Raw genomic sequence first — 19028 nt, forward strand, 5'->3', positions numbered from 1 at the left:
ACTCAGCAGTTCTCAGATTATATACCTGATGAGGAAGCAGCACTGAGTTTTATTATTGAGGCCTAGAGCAAGCAATCCAGTTGGTACAACTTTGGTTGCATCAATAATCATTGTAGAAAAAAATCTATCAATCTACTGTATCATCATGAACTCCATTCCCCTTAACACAGTCTAGATGAAGTGCAGAGAGTCTCTTAAGTAGGTCATTAAAATCATCAGCCTGTGTCTAAGTGAAATATGAACTTACATGCTAATAAAAGAGCTTCTTACTATTCTGCTTTGCACACAAATGTAATTCATTAAGCAATATCTAAGTCTCCATTCACACTAACCTCACAAACATTTCCATTTCACCTGATAACAGATCATTCCTCTGGTATCTTTCATCTGAAATACATGACCATATTTGAAGCTACAAACTTCTGAAAACTTAATATGATCTGACAATTTTGATCATGACTTAACAGATATAAAACTCTTGTTGACAAAGTGTTGCTAAAGTGTGTGCCATTGTTTGTGCTGTCTTAATTTGGTGGTGAAACTCCATGCTTTTCTCATTTGTTTCTATATATATATATATATATATATATATATATATATATATATATATATATATATATATATATATATATATATATATATGTACAGAGCATCAGATTGGGGAAGAGCAGTGTGGTTTCAGAAGTGGTAGAGGATGTGTGGATCAGGTGTTTGCTTTGAAGAATGTATGTGAGAAATACTTAGAAAAGCAAATGGATTTGTATGTAGCATTTATGGATCTGGAGAAGGCATATGATAGAGTTGATAGAGATGCTCTGTGGAAGGTATTAAGAATATATGGTGTGGGAGGCAAGTTGTTAGAAGCAGTGAAAAGTTTTTATCGAGGATGTAAGGCATGTGTACGTGTAGGAAGAGAGGAAAGTGATTGGTTCTCAGTGAATGTAGGTTTGCGGCAGGGGTGTGTGATGTCTCCATGGTTGTTTAATTTGTTTATGGATGGGGTTGTTAGGGAGGTAAATGCAAGAGTCCTGGAAAGAGGGGCAAGTATGAAGTCTGTTGGGGATGAGAGAGCTTGGGAAGTGAGTCAGTTGTTGTTCGCTGATGATACAGCGCTGGTGGCTGATTCATGTGAGAAACTGCAGAAGCTGGTGACTGAGTTTGGTAAAGTGTGTGGAAGAAGAAAGTTAAGAGTAAATGTGAATAAGAGCAAGGTTATTAGGTACAGTAGGGTTGAGGGTCAAGTCAATTGGGAGGTGAGTTTGAATGGAGAAAAACTGGAGGAAGTGAAGTGTTTTAGATATCTGGGAGTGGATCTGGCAGCGGATGGAACCATGGAAGCGGAAGTGGATCATAGGGTGGGGGAGGGGGCGAAAATTTTGGGAGCCTTGAAAAATGTGTGGAAGTCGAGAACATTATCTCGGAAAGCAAAAATGGGTATGTTTGAGGGAATGGTGGTTCCAACAATGTTGTATGGTTGCGAGGCGTGGGCTATGGATAGAGTTGTGCGCAGGAGGATGGATGTGCTGGAAATGAGATGTTTGAGGACAATGTGTGGTGTGAGGTGGTTTGATCGAGTAAGTAACGTAAGGGTAAGAGAGATGTGTGGAAATAAAAAGAGCGTGGTTGAGAGAGCAGAAGAGGGTGTTTTGAAATGGTTTGGGCACATGGAGAGAATGAGTGAGGAAAGATTGACCAAGAGGATATATGTGTCGGAGGTGGAGGGAACGAGGAGAAGAGGGAGACCAAATTGGAGGTGGAAAGATGGAGTGAAAAAGATTTTGTGTGATCGGGGCCTGAACATGCAGGAGGGTGAAAGGAGGGCAAGGAATAGAGTGAATTGGAGCGATGTGGTATACAGGGGTTGACGTGCTGTCAGTGGATTGAATCAAGGCATGTGAAGCGTCTGGGGTAAACCATGGAAAGCTGTGTAGGTATGTATATTTGCGTGTGTGGACGTGTGTATGTACATGTGTATGGGGGGGGGGGGGTTGGGCCATTTCTTTCGTCTGTTTCCTTGCGCTACCTCGCAAACGCGGGAGACAGCGACAAAGTATAAAAAAAAAAAAAAAAAAAAAAAAAAATATATATATATATATATATATATATATATATATATATATATATATATATGTACAGAGCATCAGATTGGGGAAGAGCAGTGTGGTTTCAGAAGTGGTAGAGGATGTGTGGATCAGGTGTTTGCTTTGAAGAATGTATGTGAGAAATACTTAGAAAAACAAATGGATTTGTATGTAGCATTTATGGATCTGGAGAAGGCATATGATAGAGTTGATAGAGATGCTCTGTGGAAGGTATTAAGAATATATGGTGTGGGAGGAAAGTTATTAGAAGCAGTGAAAAGTTTTTATCGAGGATGTAAGGCATGTGTACGTGTAGGAAGAGAGGAAAGTGATTGGTTCTCAGTGAATGTAGGTTTGCGGCAGGGGTGTGTGATGTCTCCATGGTTGTTTAATTTGTTTATGGATGGGGTTGTTAGGGAGGTAAATGCAAGAGTTTTGGAAAGAGGGGCAAGTATGAAGTCTGTTGGGGATGAGAGAGCTTGGGAAGTGAGTCAGTTGTTGTTCGCTGATGATACAGCGCTGGTGGCTGATTCATGTGAGAAACTGCAGAAGCTGGTGACTGAGTTTGGTAAAGTGTGTGGAAGAAGAAAGTTAAGAGTAAATGTGAATAAGAGCAAGGTTATTAGGTACAGTAGGGTTGAGGGTCAAGTCAATTGGGAGGTGAGTTTGAATGGAGAAAAACTGGAGGAAGTGAAGTGTTTTAGATATCTGGGAGTGGATCTGGCAGCGGATGGTACCATGGAAGCGGAAGTGGATCATAGGGTGGGGGAGGGGGCGAAAATTCTGGGGGCCTTGAAGAATGTGTGGAAGTCGAGAACATTATCTCGGAAAGCAAAAATGGGTATGTTTGAAGGAATAGTGGTTCCAACAATGTTGTATGGTTGCGAGGCGTGGGCTATGGATAGAGTTGTGCGCAGGAGGATGGATGTGCTGGAAATGAGATGTTTGAGGACAATGTGTGGTGTGAGGTGGTTTGATCGAGTGAGTAACGTAAGGGTAAGAGAGATGTGTGGAAATAAAAAGAGCGTGGTTGAGAGAGCAGAAGAGGGTGTTTTGAAGTGGTTTGGGCACATGGAGAGAATGAGTGAGGAAAGATTGACCAAGAGGATATATGTGTCGGAGGTGGAGGGAACGAGGAGAAGAGGGAGACCAAATTGGAGGTGGAAAGATGGAGTGAAAAAGATTTTGTGTGATCGGGGCCTGAACATGCAGGAGGGTGAAAGGAGGGCAAGGAATAGAGTGAATTGGAGCGATGTGGTATACTGGGGTTGACGTGCTGTCAGTGGACTGAATCAAGGCATGTGAAGCGTCTGGGGTAAACCATGGAAAGCTGTGTAGGTATGTATATTTGCGTGTGTGGACGTATGTATATACATGTGTATGGGGGGGTTGGGCCATTTCTTTCGTCTGTTTCCTTGCGCTATCTCGCAAACGTGGGAGACAGCGACAAAGTATAATAAAAAAATAATATATATATATATATTTCATAAATTCTGCCCTCATCATTACATTAAAAGAAAATGTAGTAATAGTTCTGGGTATAGCATAGCATACAGCACCTACCATAATGAAGTAAATGTTAATCTTAAGGAGGTTAGAATATTTCATTTTCTTTCATAATTGATCGCTGTTTCCCACAGATGAAGAAAGTCTGCATCAGCCCACATCCATTCTCTAGATGTCATGTATAATGCTACTATAATGTACAGCTTCCCACAGACCTTCCATGGTTTACCCCAGACGCTTTACGTGCTCTGGTTCACTCCACTGACAGCTCATTGACCCCAGTATACCACAACATTCTAATTCACTCTGTCCTGTGCATGCCTTTTACTCTCTTGCATCTTCAGGCCCCAAATGCTCAAAATCTTTTTCACTCCATCCTTCCATTTCCAAATTGGCCTCTACACTCCCTGTTTCCTCCACTTGTGACCTACCTTGATTCTTGCAACTTATGAATCTCCTTCCAAAACATTTTCCCATTCTCCCTAAAGCTTACTGATATTTGCACTACCCAACTGTCATTTGCCCTGTTTTTCAACCCCTGCTGGTTTCTCTTATATTTCTCACAGTCATTTGTAATCCTTCCCTGTATCACCTGAATGCCTTTCTTTTCTCTTTCACTAACAACTTTATGTCTTCATCCAACCACTCACTACCCTTTGTAATCTGCCCATCTCTCACCTTTCAAAAGTCACATGCATCTCTTGCAAATGCCTGCAATGCTTCCCTAAAAACCTCTCATTCCTCATCCATTCCCCATGCTTCATTTACTCTCACCTTTTGTTATTCTACATTCCATTTCTCCTAGTATTTCTTTACACAAGTCTTTTTCAAGCTAAGTTTCTCACACCACTTTCTTCTCCCTGACATTACTTCATCTTTTCCAAAAACAATTACAGATCTTCATCCTTGCTTACACAAGATAGTGATCAAACATCCCACCAGTAGCTCTTCTCAACACATTTACATCCTAAAGTCTCTTTTACATACCTGTCATTCAATGTGTCATCCAACAATGCCCAGTGACCATCTCTCCTACTCACATATGATACTAGTGTATGTCCCTCTTTATAAACCAGGTATTCCTAATTACCTGTCCATTTTCAGCACACAACTCTACAATCTATTCACCATTTCCAGTCATAATACTAAGCACCCTATACCCCCTAATAATACCCTTAACTACAACATCACTCACCTTCACATTCAATCACCTATCACTAATACCCACTCTCTTATATCAAAACTGCTGACACATGCACTCAATTGCCCTAAAACAATTGCATAGGCACTAATAATAACCCATCTATTGCCATCTACTTTAAATTCTACCCACATCATCTTAGAATTTAATTCCGTACACTCTATCATACACTCCTACTTTAGAAGTAGTGCTGCTCCTTCCTTAATTTGTCTTCTCACCAACCAGTAACAGTTAGACATTTCTAAACCATTCTTCCCCTTTACCCTTAAGCTGTGTTTCATTCAAAGCCAGATCATCCACGTTTCTTTCTTCAAACATGTGATATATCTTGGAGCCTGAACATACAGGAGGGTGAAAGGTGTGCAAAGAATAGAGTGAATTGAAACAATGTGGTATACCGTAGTCGACTTGCTGTCAATGAATTGAACCAGGGCATATGAAACATCTGAGGTAAACCATGAAAAGTTTTGTGGGGCCTGGATGTGGAAAGGGAGCTATGGTTTCAGTGCATTACACATGATGGCTAGAGACTGAGTGTGAATGAATGTGGCCTTTGTTCTCTTTTCCTAGCACTACCTTGCGCACGTGCAGGGAAGGGGGGTGCTATTTTATGTGCGGTGGGATGGCGACGGGAATGGATGAAGGTAGCAAGTATGAATATGCACATGTGTATATATGAATATGTCTGTGTATGTATATGTATGTATATGTTGAAATGTATATGTATGTATATGTTGAAATGTATGAGTATGTATATGTGTGTGTGTGTGGGCGTTTATGTATAGACAAGTGTATGTGGGTTGGGCCATTCTTCTGTCGGTTTCCTTGAGCTACCTTGCTAACACGGGAGACAGTGACAAAGTATAATGAATATAGATAAATAAAAATGAATAAATATATTATCCCCGGGGACAGGGCAGAAAGATACTTTCCATGTATTCCATGCATGTCATAGAAGGTGACTAAAAGGAGTGTGAGTGGGGGCTGGAAATCCTCCCCTCCTGTTAGTATTTTTCCAAAAGAAGGAACACGGAAGGGGGATAAGTGAGGATTTTTTCCTCTAGGGCTCAGCCCTCTATTCTTGATGCTACCTCATTAAAATGATAAATGGCCATTTCCTGCATTACATCATGTATATCCTCCTTGACAGCAGGAGTCAAACCGCTACCACTTGTGTGGGATCTGGAAATGCTATATACACATATGGATGAATATACACACAGAGTATGTGCTTGTATCTGTATGTGTGGTTCTATTAATATCATTGCAGCTGGACTCTGAATGAGGTTACACTGTGAGTGAAAAGCCACATATGCCATGGCTGTATCATTGGGAATACAGTCTTGACAGAGAATTTCTCACAGGAGTCCATCATTTCTCTGCTAATGCATGTAGTGCAGCTTTGGGCTTGAGAAGCCTCTGGAAAGGAGGTCCAGGGACAATTATAAATATACAAATACTAATTTTGCAATTAAATGATACATGATAATCTTATACAATAGCAATGACAAACCTTAGGACATGGAGAGCAATGAGGAAGGTAAAAGGCAGCCTATGCACAGCTGCCAAACTGCGCACCACTGCCGAATGGACGTGACTCACCAGAGACTCCTGTAAGAGGCTCAGGCGACGTTCAAGCACAGAGCTTTTCCCACTATAGAAAGATATATATAATAAAAAAATTATGGTATTGTAAGATAAAAACCATTTCCCTACTGCAGGCAGAGCTCAATAAACATGTTAAAGAACTCTATCAAGATATCTGATAAAATGTTGCTTTTCCTAAAAAATAAGATGTAACCATGAGGGTTCACTTCCTTAAACCATTACAAAACATATAAGGCCAGCAGATGCCCATTCACAGGACTCAAGAGTCATAAAACAACCTGTGCAGACTTATGATGTCATGGGATGGAGATGAGTGGCACCAAGCGATGTCCTATCCACATTCATTCATTTAACCACTGATATTTTCAGAAATCACAGACTCTTTTTAAAAGGAAAGAAAGGAAGGAAAAAGTACAAGGATGCCTATGGCAAAACCTTCATAATGAACTATTCTCACCTATGGACAGAATCCTGTTAGAATGTGAGAGCACGCCCAAATGAAGGAGGGACTTACACATAAAACCTATGGATAGCGAAAGAACATATCCCTACACACAAATGACCTCCATCCCAGTCAATCCTCTTATGATGGCAGCATAATCAAAGCCAAAGCAGATAACCATTCAAGAAATCAGTCTATCCACTAGAAAGGATGAATTGTGAAGGAAATGTGGGTCAGAAACTGGGAGACAGTTCTGAGGGTGAAGGGGATAAGCTACAAATCAAAAGACCAAAGGGGAGTGATAGAAATTTGGGGATTTTAAATGAGAGCCAGAACATCATAATGAAGGATGTCAAAGAGATGGTAGTCCCCTCAACAGACAGGATAATTGGAGAAGTGTGTGGAGCAGTTGACGCATGGCTAAAAAGAATACAGGTTGTTCAGGACATATGTGTGGAGATGGAAAAGCATATTCTTAATATCATCAAAGACAAGGAGAAGGATGTAACAAGTGAGCCACTCTTCATATGAGAGAGACAGTTCATGGCAAGTCCAGTAAATGTAGGTTTGTGATGGGCTCTGCAGCTGGATAAAGTGCATTTTCTGAACAGAGGAGGAGGAATAGCTATAGATGGGGAGGAAATCAAAGAGCTACATGATGCAACAGACTTGTGTAAATGTGAGACTATGAATAAAAATGCTACAAGAATCAGCAGGTACACAAAAAAAGGGAAAAAATGACCAGTGAGAATCATCTCTACATGAAGATGTCTAGTCAGATGTTACAGCAGGCTAAGAAACTTGACAAAAAGAGGGATTTCAGGACGGTGTTTATCAAAACTGACAGACAAAGCGAGAAGCATAAACATGGGAAAAAGAATGAAGTCAGAGCCCCTAGCTCACAGAGAACAAGATTATGAAGTGGTGCAAGCTTTGGATTAAAAATAATGCTTTTGAATGTGAATTGATTACACAAATCCTGATACTGTTGGATTTGTGGAGATCAAACTCATTAAATCCATTCAAAGGGATATACAAGAGCAAGGAGCTATGGGAAAGATGAAGGGAGGTGAGGGGCTGGTCCTCTTGACAACAAGTAATATCAAATTTCAGAAAATGTTGATGAAAGGCCCTTTGACACTGTATGTAATGGAAAGAATTACAGTTGATAAATCAAGCATAGCAGTACTGATACTTTACAGCCCTGTGAAACTGCAATGACTTAGAATAAATGTACAATGAATATAATGAAGGAATACTTAGAAAGGAAAAGAAGCAGCATGGCACTCACTCCTTATAGATGGTGCAATACTGATAACTGGGGTAATCAACTACATAGATAAATACTTAGAAAATCTATACACATACAAACAATTATGGAGACACAAGTTTCTAAACTACATATAGAAAAATTTCCAGTATCAACATACCACCAACCATTTACTTATTTTCATTATACTTTGTCGCTGTCTCCCGCGTTAGCGAGGTAGTGCAAGGAAACAGACAAAAGAATGGCCCAACCCACCCACATACACATGTATACACATACATGCCCACACACGCAAATATACATACCTATACATTTCAACGTATACATATATATACATACACAGACATATACAAATATACACATGTACATAATTCATACTTGCTGCCTTTATTCATTCCCGTCGCCACCCCGCCACACATGAAATGACAACCCCCTTCCCCTGCATGCACTAGGAAAAGACAACAAAGGCCACATTTGTTCACACTCAGTCTTTAGCTGTCATGTATAATGCACCAAAACCACAGCTCCCTTTCCACCTCCAGGCCCCACAAAACTTTCCATGGTGTACCCCAGACATTTCATGTGCCCTGGTTAAATCCACTGACAGCATGTCCATCCCGGTAGACAACATCGCCCCAATTCACACTATTCCTTGCACACCTTTCACCCTCCTGCATGTTCAAAATCTTTCTGACTCCATCCTTCCACCTCCAATTTGGTCTCCCACTTCTCCTCGTTCCCTCCATCTGTGACACATATATCCTCTTTGTCAATCTTACCTCACTCATTCTCTCCATGTGGCCAAACCATTTCAATACACCCTCTTCTGCTCTCTCAACTACACTCTTTTTATTACCACACATATCTCTTACCCTTTCATTACTTACTCGATCAGCTATAAGGACTGACACATTATCACTAATAGACTTTGTCTTCACATATAATAATATGGAAGCTGAAATATTTAATACAAAGCATCTTTCGTGTATGTGTATGTCTGTGTGTGTATATGTGTGTATACGTTGAGATGTATAGGTATGTATATGTGCGTGTGTGGACGTGTATGTATATACATGTGTATGTGGGTGGGTTGGGCCATTCTTTCGTCTGTTTCCTTTAGCTACCTCGCTAACGCGGGAGACAGCTACAAAGTATAATATATATATATATATATATATATATATATATATATATATATATATATATATATATATATATATATATATATATATCTTTCGTTAAATGTTAGAGTGAAAAATCAACACTTTGAACAATCTTGTATTCACAGAAAGTAATTTGGAAGATGAATATTAAATATGATGCAAATGTTACATTGATCAAGTAGTGCATGACTTTAAATAGTCAGTTAGAGACAGCACAAAAGGGGGACTGGAGAGGAAAACACATGCACACACACACAAAAAAAAAAATATTACACAGACCTTAATATGGAAAAGGGAGTTCCCCTTCCCGAATACAGACCATCGGTATGGGAGGTTTCATGACATTAACAAAGAGCAGGTCAGAATATGAGTGCCACAGTGATGGAAATATGAACAAGAGAGATACCATTCAATAAATGTCAAAAAGCAAAAGAACTTAGTGATGTATTATGGAGGAGCTAAAGACATCACAGTAGCAGCAAATATCTGCAAGATATAAGGGAACTGCAAATGAGTACTGCAGGGTAAGGAGAGAGGAGAAGATAAACCATAAAAAGAATACTGAGGACAAGTCAAGGGAAAAATCCAAAACTATTTTATTAATTTATCAGGGGTAGGTTAGAGAGTATAAGTTTGTTGAGTATTCCTGGTAAATTATATGGTAGGGTATTGATTGAGAGGGTGAAGGCATGTACAGAGCATCAGATTGGGGAAGAGCAGTGCGGTTTCAGAAGTGGTAGAGGATGTGTGGATCAGGTGTTTGCTTTGAAGAATGTATGTGAGAAATACTTAGAAAAGCAAATGGATTTGTATGTAGCATTTATGGATCTGGAGAAGGCATATGATAGAGTTGATAGAGATGCTCTGTGGAAGGTATTAAGAATATATGGTGTGGGAGGCAAGTTGTTAGAAGCAGTGAAAAGTTTTTATCGAGGATGTAAGGCATGTGTACGTGTAGGAAGAGAGGAAAGTGATTGGTTCTCAGTGAATGTAGGTTTGCGGCAGGGGTGTGTGATGTCTCCATGGTTGTTTAATTTGTTTATGGATGGGGTTGTAAGGGAGGTAAATGCAAGAGTCCTGGAAAGAGGGGCAAGTATGAAGTCTGTTGGGGATGAGAGAGCTTGGGAAGTGAGTCAGTTGTTGTTCGCTGATGATACAGCGCTGGTGGCTGATTCATGTGAGAAACTGCAGAAGCTGGTGACTGAGTTTGGTAAAGTGTGTGGAAGAAGAAAGTTGAGAGTAAATGTGAATAAGAGCAAGGTTATTAGGTACAGTAGGGGTGAGGGTCAAGTCAATTGGGAGGTGAGTTTGAATGGAGAAAAACTGGAGGAAGTGAAGTGTTTTAGATATCTGGGAGTGGATCTGTCAGCGGATGGAACCATGGAAGCGGAAGTGGATCATAGGGTGGGGGAGGGGGCGAAAATTTTGGGAGCCTTGAAAAATGTGTGGAAGTCGAGAACACTATCTCGGAAAGCAAAAATGGGTATGTTTGAGGAATAGTGGTTCCAACAATGTTGTATGGTTGCGAGGCGTGGGCTATGGATAGAGATGTGCGCAGGAGGATGGATGTGCTGGAAATGAGATGTTTGAGGACAATGTGTGGTGTGAGGTGGTTTGATCGAGTAAGTAACGTAAGGGTGAGAGAGATGTGTGGAAATAAAAAGAGCGTGGTTGAGAGAGCAGAAGAGGGTGTTTTGAAATGGTTTGGGCACATGGAGAGAATGAGTGAGGAGAGATTGACCAAGAGGATATATGTGTCGGAGGTGGAGGGAACGAGGAGAAGAGGGAGACCAAATTGGAGGTGGAAAGATGGAGTGAAAAAGATTTTGTGTGATCGGGGCCTGAACATGCAGGAGGGTGAAAGGAGGGCAAGAAATAGAGTGAAGTGGAGTCATGTGGTATACAGGGGTTGACGTGCTGTCAGTGGATTGAAGCAAGGCATGTGAAGCGTCTGGGGTAAACCATGGAAAGCTGTGTAGGTATGTATATTTGCGTGTGTGGACGTGTGTATGTACATGTGTATGGGGGGGGGGGGGTTGGGCCATTTCTTTCGTCTGTTTCCTTGCGCTACCTCGCAAACGCGGGAGACAGCGACAAAGTATAAAAAAAAAAAAAAAAAAAAAAAAAAAAAAGGTTAGAGAGTATCTAGTATCTAATCTGACTAAGCATTTATAGCAAAAAACTCTTGAAGGTAATGATGAATATCAGATCATCAGTGTTTTCATAGTGGAGGACACTGTAACCCCAACAAAAGTGAGATGGGATGGATAAAGGTTGTAGAAAGCATTAAAATTGTGAGGAAAGACATAACAACTCTTAAAATGTCTTGATTACAAAGGGTTCATGGCCTTGATGAATTCTTTCCACGTGTACTCTAGAAGTATGCAGATATACCTGACAGATTCTCTAAAATACTATTCAGAATGTCACTAAAGGAAGGAGTAGCGCTAAGGGACTGGAAGAGGGCAACTATTATGCCCCCCTTTGGGAAAGGAGATCAAGAATTTACAGTGAACTACAAACCAATTTCTCTAACAAGTGCAATCTGTAAAACTTTGGAAAAGATTATCAGAAAGCAAGTAAATGACAACTAAGGAGAAACTACAGAGCCATATGCAAAACTGATCCAAGGAAAAGAGGTCATGTATATCACATTTCTTAGACTTCTATGCCAGAGCAAGCTCTCTTTTGGACATAAGATGTGAGTGAGTACATTGGTAGTATCTACACCACCAGATAGCATTCAAACAATAACACAAAAGGCTGGAAATAAAACTGTTTCTTTTGGCAAGAATATGAGGGATATTTCTTCTCCAGACAAAAATACCTCAGTGTTTAGAAACAAGAAGCAAAAGTCAGATCATCTTCGAAATGGGAAGGAGTCTCCAGTGGAATGCCTCAGGGATTTTTGCAGTTGTCTTGGGACAACTGCAATTCTTGGTCACAAAATGACTTGCAAGATGGAGTAAAATGCTAACCTGAACATGCTTTTGGATAAAACAAGTCAGGAGAGGTAAAGAATAGTGAGGTAGCATTAATCTGTAAGGGAAGCTAAGCTCTAAAGTTGGTCTGAAACATGATTTATGAAAGTCTACCCAAATAAATTCAATGTGGAAGGAACAAAGCAAAAGAAGGCTGCATCACAGTTATTTACTGTAGTCGGACATAAACTGCAGAAATCTGTATGTGAGATTTGGAGGTTGACACTGTGCCAAATATATTGCTAATTACATATTATGAGAATCACTCAGGAGGCAAACTCTCTGCTGACAAATACTATCAAAGTATATTGATAAGGAAATGTTTGGAAAATTAATCACTGTGTACATAAGACGGAAAATACAATACGCTTTTTAAACAGACTGAAACTAGAATATGCTTATTAAGTCTGGTTATCACATCTAAAGAACCAGAAAAATTTGACTGACAAGGTCCAGAGCATGGCAACAAAACTGGTACCAGAATCAAGAGATATGATTCACAAAGAAAGCCTAGAGACCACTGATATGCTCACCATGAAAGGTGAGTATATCTTTCAGGATTGTAATAAAATCCAATGATGTCAACAGGAAAAAAAATTCTTGTGAAATGCAATGGGAGAACAACAAAAAGGCATGGCTAAGAAATCTTTTTAGAAAGGATATGAAGTATTCATTTAGTATCAGGGTGGTGGAAGATTGGAATGAACAAAGTGCTGAAACTATGAATGCTAACAGCATTCAAATTTTTAAAAAGCTGACTGATAGGACAGGAAATGCTAGATATAAGGATGCTAGATAGGATGTAATGGCCTAAAACTGTGGCCACCAAGTTCTCCAGCCATTACTCTGATAGACATTTTCTCACGAAGGTTTATGTTAATACTTCATGATCAAAAACAATGTAGAACTGAAATCCAGGATTAAAGCCACAACAGTAATGGTTAATGATGTACTGTTACCATGAACTTAGACAGAAATTGATTACCATTTGGAAGTGGTGAATGCTAAAAGTGGAGAATACAATGAAGCTTACTGATTTTGTCTATCATTATTTATTGGTCAACTGTGTGTGTCTAACTTCTCAAATGTTAAAAAATTCCAAATTATTCAGATATTACTGATGTTAGCCTGGTTAAGAAGGCTGATATTTACCCAGTAAAACTCCATGATGCTATCCTTAGCCCAAAAGGCACCACTCAGTATTGTCAAATTTCCTTGCCTTACCTGGGAAAGTCAAGAACTTCCCAACCTGGGATGAAATAACATATGCTGGTAAGCATCCTTTAAATAAAGATTTATGGTGAGCACACCTCACTGTAAAATATTACAGACACTTCCAGTGGTTATTTTGAGCTTTTGTTGTAATATCTTTTTGCTTAAAGCCAAAATCTCTTGAGCCATTCTAAAAGAAACAGAGAATTGCAAAACATAAAAAGCATACAGACGTGGTTAAGCTGACCCATCAAAATAAGTTTTAGTTTAAGGATGCTACTATACTGTGGTAGCTGACACCAATGTTGTATTCAGGAATACACTAGTTTTCAAGATACAACTAAATACTAACAATTCAGATAATGGAAAGATCCATGAATAAATGACAATGATTCCCATATAGCATCCATGAAAGCAAGAAACCAGCAAGAAAATACAAATGAATGGGAGCAAACAGTGGCATTGTGCCACGTTGCATTTGCAGCATAATATCATACGCCTTAACAAGTTGTAATATGGTTGCTGAGTCCTATGAACAAGCCTCTACCAGCCTCATTTGTATGATGATTGAAAAGGTTAAATCCTCAAAAATGTATCTTATTTTGGGAGGTAAAATGTATCTCTGCCATTAAACAAAGCTCTTTCAGATGCTTTTACAGCTCTATCTGGAATTTTTGTTTTCAAGCCATTAATATTTTTCAGAGTAATGAAAAATTTCTTTTCACACAAAGGATTAACAGTATATGGTTTGTAGATTGTTAAATTCAAACAAATTTCAATATCAGCAAAATTAAAAACAAGATTGGAAACAATGAAAATCACATTCATCATAAAAATGAATGTATCTTAAAATGCTTCTCCCCTATGCACTATCTGAAATCAAATAGTCAGTACTATTACCAAGTATACTTACGTAGTTTCTATCACAGAGATGTAAAGATTTATGTACCAGCTAAGAGAAAATTGATACATATGTGATAGTGAACAAAGGCCAGCCAGTGTCATGTATAAAGATGCTGCTGGTTTAGATACAGCCTCATACTGCTGGCAGCACAAAAGCAAGGCAGCTTCTGTCTCTGCACACTGTTCCTGTTTCCGCTTAATTTCATCAGACATTTGCTGTCATATGAAAAAGATACTGTCTTAAGTAAGTAATGCAACTGACCAGTTCCTTTTGATACACATTTCAAATATTTCAAAATTGGATTATCAGATCTTTCACTGAAATGGAAAGCATTTCAATTAGTAAGCCCTGAGAATTCCTTCCCAAAAGTTTAGATAGTCTCCTTACATTCATAACACATGACATGAGAGTACTCATTCAAACTGTAGCTTTAGTACACACCTTAGTTTCCTGAAGAATGATAATGGCCTCCTCAGATTCTAGGATATTACCCTGTACAGACGACAGAGTATGCAGAATACGCTCTTCAGTGTCTTGTAAAGCACGCTGGTATGATGATGTTGTTAAAACTAGTTTCTGGCGCTCATCCTCTAACTCTGGGCTTTAAATGTAATTTGTTAAAAAAAATCATATTAGTACAAAGGTTCTCCTAAAACTATGATACCATTTTCAATATCAAAGTATTTTTGTGTCTGTTGATTGATTCAAAACTTTAATAAAGACAGTGTTCAAAGAAGATTTATAAGTGCAGCAGGTATGCAAAACTGAAATACACACCGCTCTTTCCTAACAAGGATTTGCCGCAGGTGATCATGAAGGCCATGGACGGTAACTGTGAAGTTGACAACAGTGAGAGCAGCAGCAATCTCTAAAGACACATGAGGCTGGGGTTGCCGAGTTGCTAGGTAGAGCCGAAAATCATTGTTGTACTGAAGAATAAGGGTCCCAATTTTCAGTACTTGGACACCTCCTGATAGCAAATGCATAGGTATTAGCCAATACAAATGAAAATAGTTTGGCTCTAACACATCAACAGTATCAGAAAAATACATATTGGTGTTAAAAATGTTTCCAAAACTTAAAAAAGATGTGGAGAGCATCATGGACCTCTATGGTGCAACAGTTAGCATTGCTGACCATGACACATTCACAGGTCATCCAGGGTCAAGTCCACATAGGCTCAAGTCCTGGTCATAGCAGTTGGTCCATGGTCAACTTAACTATTCATCCTCCCTTAGGGTTGATCAATCAATTGGGTGCCTGGCTTAAGCTGGGGTATATATGTATATACACAGTAGATGAGATGGCCTTGTTTAGCACATTCAGTTGCCCGTGCCACTTCAGTTAACAGAAAAATAATTTTCTGAACTTCTGTGGAGTAGTGGTTGGTGTTGCTGGCAATAAATCATGCATGGTCCCACCTAGGTTCAAATCATGGAAGAAGAAGTCAGCTTACAGTCATCCCAACTACACATCCTCCCTTTGGGGTTGGTCAATAAATGAATACCTGGCTTAGGATGGACATACTCACAAAATATTACTCAAAAATCAGCCCAAACCAACCTCATCGATAACAGTAAAGTCATGAAGAACCTACCCAAAATCCAACCAGACACAACAACCCATCCACTTTTCACTTTCCTTGAAACAAATAATGCAATTAAAACCTAAGAGATCTCTTCTGTAACAATGCTCTAAAACATATCAAACTCTCACAAGAAATACTTTGACCAAATTGAAATCCAAGCACTTTCAGATATATTCAACCAGCCCTGGCTACACAACAAAATTCCTAACATCTGCAAAATTGTGAACATGATACCAACCTTAAAAACTTCAAAACCACCCAAACCCTTCTCCTTCTGCCCTTTATCAATTCAGTCTTGGGCATTCAAACTCCATGTACAAGTGATCGACAACAAAAGCAAACAAAACATCCTACCCTCACCTACACAACAAGGCTTCAGGCTCAACCACTCCACCATCATACTACAAACTGACCTCACACATATCCTAGATGGATTCAATCAACCACAGCCTGTGTCTGCATAGTACTAGTGGAAATAGACATCAAAAGCACTCGACATTGTCCCTAAATATACCCTTACATAAGAGACTTAACACCACTTCACAACAAAGACAAAAAAGTTTGGCCAATTTCATAGCCAGTGGCCAATTAAGAATCATTCACAATGACGTCACCTTTAAAACACAAACTCTACATTGGAATTCATCAAGGAGTAGTTCTTTCTCCAAACCTCTTCAGTCTCTTCCTACATAACCTTCTATTATTTCCAGCAACCCCTAACATGAAGGTCTCTTCAAATGAATGCAACCTCAAAATGACATCACAACACCCTGATGCCACTATAGCAATGACAAATATGCTGCACTGCAGTGCACAATTGAAACAATGGCTTCCTCCCCCATACCCACAAAAAAAAAAAAAAAATGCTTGCATCTCCACCGTAGTCTTCAATCACACTTTTGACTCCATGCAGACAGGAACTGAACATTCAACAAAACACCAACCATTTTTGGAATCACATATGACAAACATATGATGCTCATTCTCTTTACCAATAACATTACCAAACAGAACCCTAACTGGCACAAGATATGAACAAGAAAATGCATCCCTTAGCATCATCAACAAAAAATTCAACTGTTCTCCCTTAACTTTGCCTCAACTTCCTGGTCTTCTAAAGCAAATATAGCAAAACTGCAAACCTAACAAAATAAAGTACTCAAACAATCAATGGCTGCCTAGCCATCACAAATACTTAGCACCTACAAATGATACTAAGATCCTCCTAATACAATCCCACCTTAACATACTCCACACTCAATGCTATGCAACAGCACAAGGTCCCTCCCATCCAAACCACTCCATAACTTTTCCAAAAGATGGAACAGACAAGGGGGCCTGTGAGGATTTTCCCTCTTAGGCTCAGTCCTCTGCTCTTAATGATACCTTGCTAATGCAGGAAATGGCATTACCTCATTGAAGCAGAGGGTAGTGATGCTGTTTCCTGTGGGGTGGGGTGGTGCTGAGAATGGATGAAGGCAAGCAAGTATGAATATGTACATGTGCATATACGTATATGTCTGTGTATTTGTATGTATATGTGTATATGTTGATATGTATATGTATGCATATGTGTGTGTCTGGGCATTTATGTAAGTATATGTGTATATGATTGGATGGGCCATTCTTCGTCTGTTTCCTGACAATACCTCGACACGGGAAAAGGCAATCAAGTATAATAAAAAATAATATATCAAAGTTTTTACCAAGAATGTAGGGCATGTGTATGAGTTGGAAGAGAGGAGAGTGACTGGTTCCCAGTGAGTGTCAGTTTGCAGCAGGGATGTGTGATGTCCCCATGGTTGTTTAATCTGTTTATGAATGGGGTGGTTGGGAAGGTAAATGCAAGAGTTTTGGACAAAGGGGCAAGTATGCAGTCCGCTGTGGATGAGAGGGACTGAGAAGTGAGTCAGTTGTTGTTCACACTTTAATGCACTTGTGAGCAAACCCACTCATAGCTCTCTTTGGAGGTTAGCGGTAAAGTTTTTTGAAAAGTCATACTACTGGCCAAGGTAAATATTCTTCTACAACCAGTGAATTTAAATGATTTTCTAAATCTCTATGGCTAAAAATCTTCTATATTTGCAACTCAAAAACAAGATACATTCTTCATAATGTTCCTTAAGATATGAAGAAGCAAAAATGCAAAAGAAATCCCGCTGGTTCAACCTTGCTTTGAAATTGAAGCATTGTTCCTTAAGCTTAAAAATAAGCATTATCTTGGTATGACCAAACAAACTTCTTTATTTGTAAGCTATTCTGGAAACTTTATTATGAGAAATCTTACCTTCATCTGTTGTGGCACGATTAATGATGTTGGTGAGAAGAGGTGGTGGGTCTCCTGACAAGTCAAGAAGGAGGAGGGGCAGGCCTGCTGGAACACAGCGTGTCAGAGCATCCTCAAGGACAGTTATACGAGGTCCACTCACAGCCTGGGGAGCTAACTTATCAAAATCTTGCTCCTGGACGACTTCCAAGCCATTGGTGGCTTCATGCTGTTGTATCCAACGGGTACCCTGATCATCAGGATCCACTAGCAGAGGCCATCTAAAACACATGATAATTTGTGAATTAAAAAACACCAAAGTAATGCAGCTGGCACTAACTCTTTACCTACTTACCCATCTTCCCATCCCAAGAGTCCCTTTCTATCTTCTGAGGTGCTTAAAGGCACTCAGGAAGCTGGCCACATCCAGCAGGTGCAAAAGATGGTTATAAAGTGTAGTAATGTGTGTGGCTATGTGCAGAGATTGCTGGGTTAACGAGTAGGAGGCGTTCACTGTCTCCACAGTGTTGTGAGTGTATCATGGGCATGAAGGGTCTTCGAAGGTGTTGAACAGTGTTTGTAATATTGTAAAGATGGGTGGTTTCCAGAGCATAAACTAGAAAGTTTAACTTGTATGTATGTCTGGGAAGTGTGGTTTCAAATGGGTGTGTGTCCAGTGAGGTGGTACTCAAGACTGATTTGGCATTTTTTCTTTTTATTGCTTACCAGGTCATTTTGGTGCACAAATGATTTGTCAGTGTTGTGTTTGTAGGGATGGGGACCAGTACATAAGGGTTGCTTAAGTG

General features: G+C 39.6%; 1 protein-coding gene across 1 annotated transcript in view; it reads right to left on the minus strand.

The window, feature by feature from the left end:
* Positions 1 to 19028, minus strand: part of LOC139765996 (dynein axonemal heavy chain 7-like) — a 178548-nt gene that overhangs the window by 22658 nt on the left and 136862 nt on the right. Inside the window, 5 exon segments of the mRNA XM_071694035.1 lie at positions 6302 to 6442; positions 14378 to 14583; positions 14810 to 14969; positions 15146 to 15338; positions 18244 to 18503. Of these exon segments, the coding sequence (XP_071550136.1) occupies positions 6302 to 6442; positions 14378 to 14583; positions 14810 to 14969; positions 15146 to 15338; positions 18244 to 18503 (960 nt within the window).

The sequence above is a fragment of the Panulirus ornatus genome, chromosome 56 (genome assembly GCF_036320965.1).
Source record: "Panulirus ornatus isolate Po-2019 chromosome 56, ASM3632096v1, whole genome shotgun sequence".
Classification (NCBI taxonomy): domain Eukaryota; kingdom Metazoa; phylum Arthropoda; class Malacostraca; order Decapoda; family Palinuridae; genus Panulirus; species Panulirus ornatus.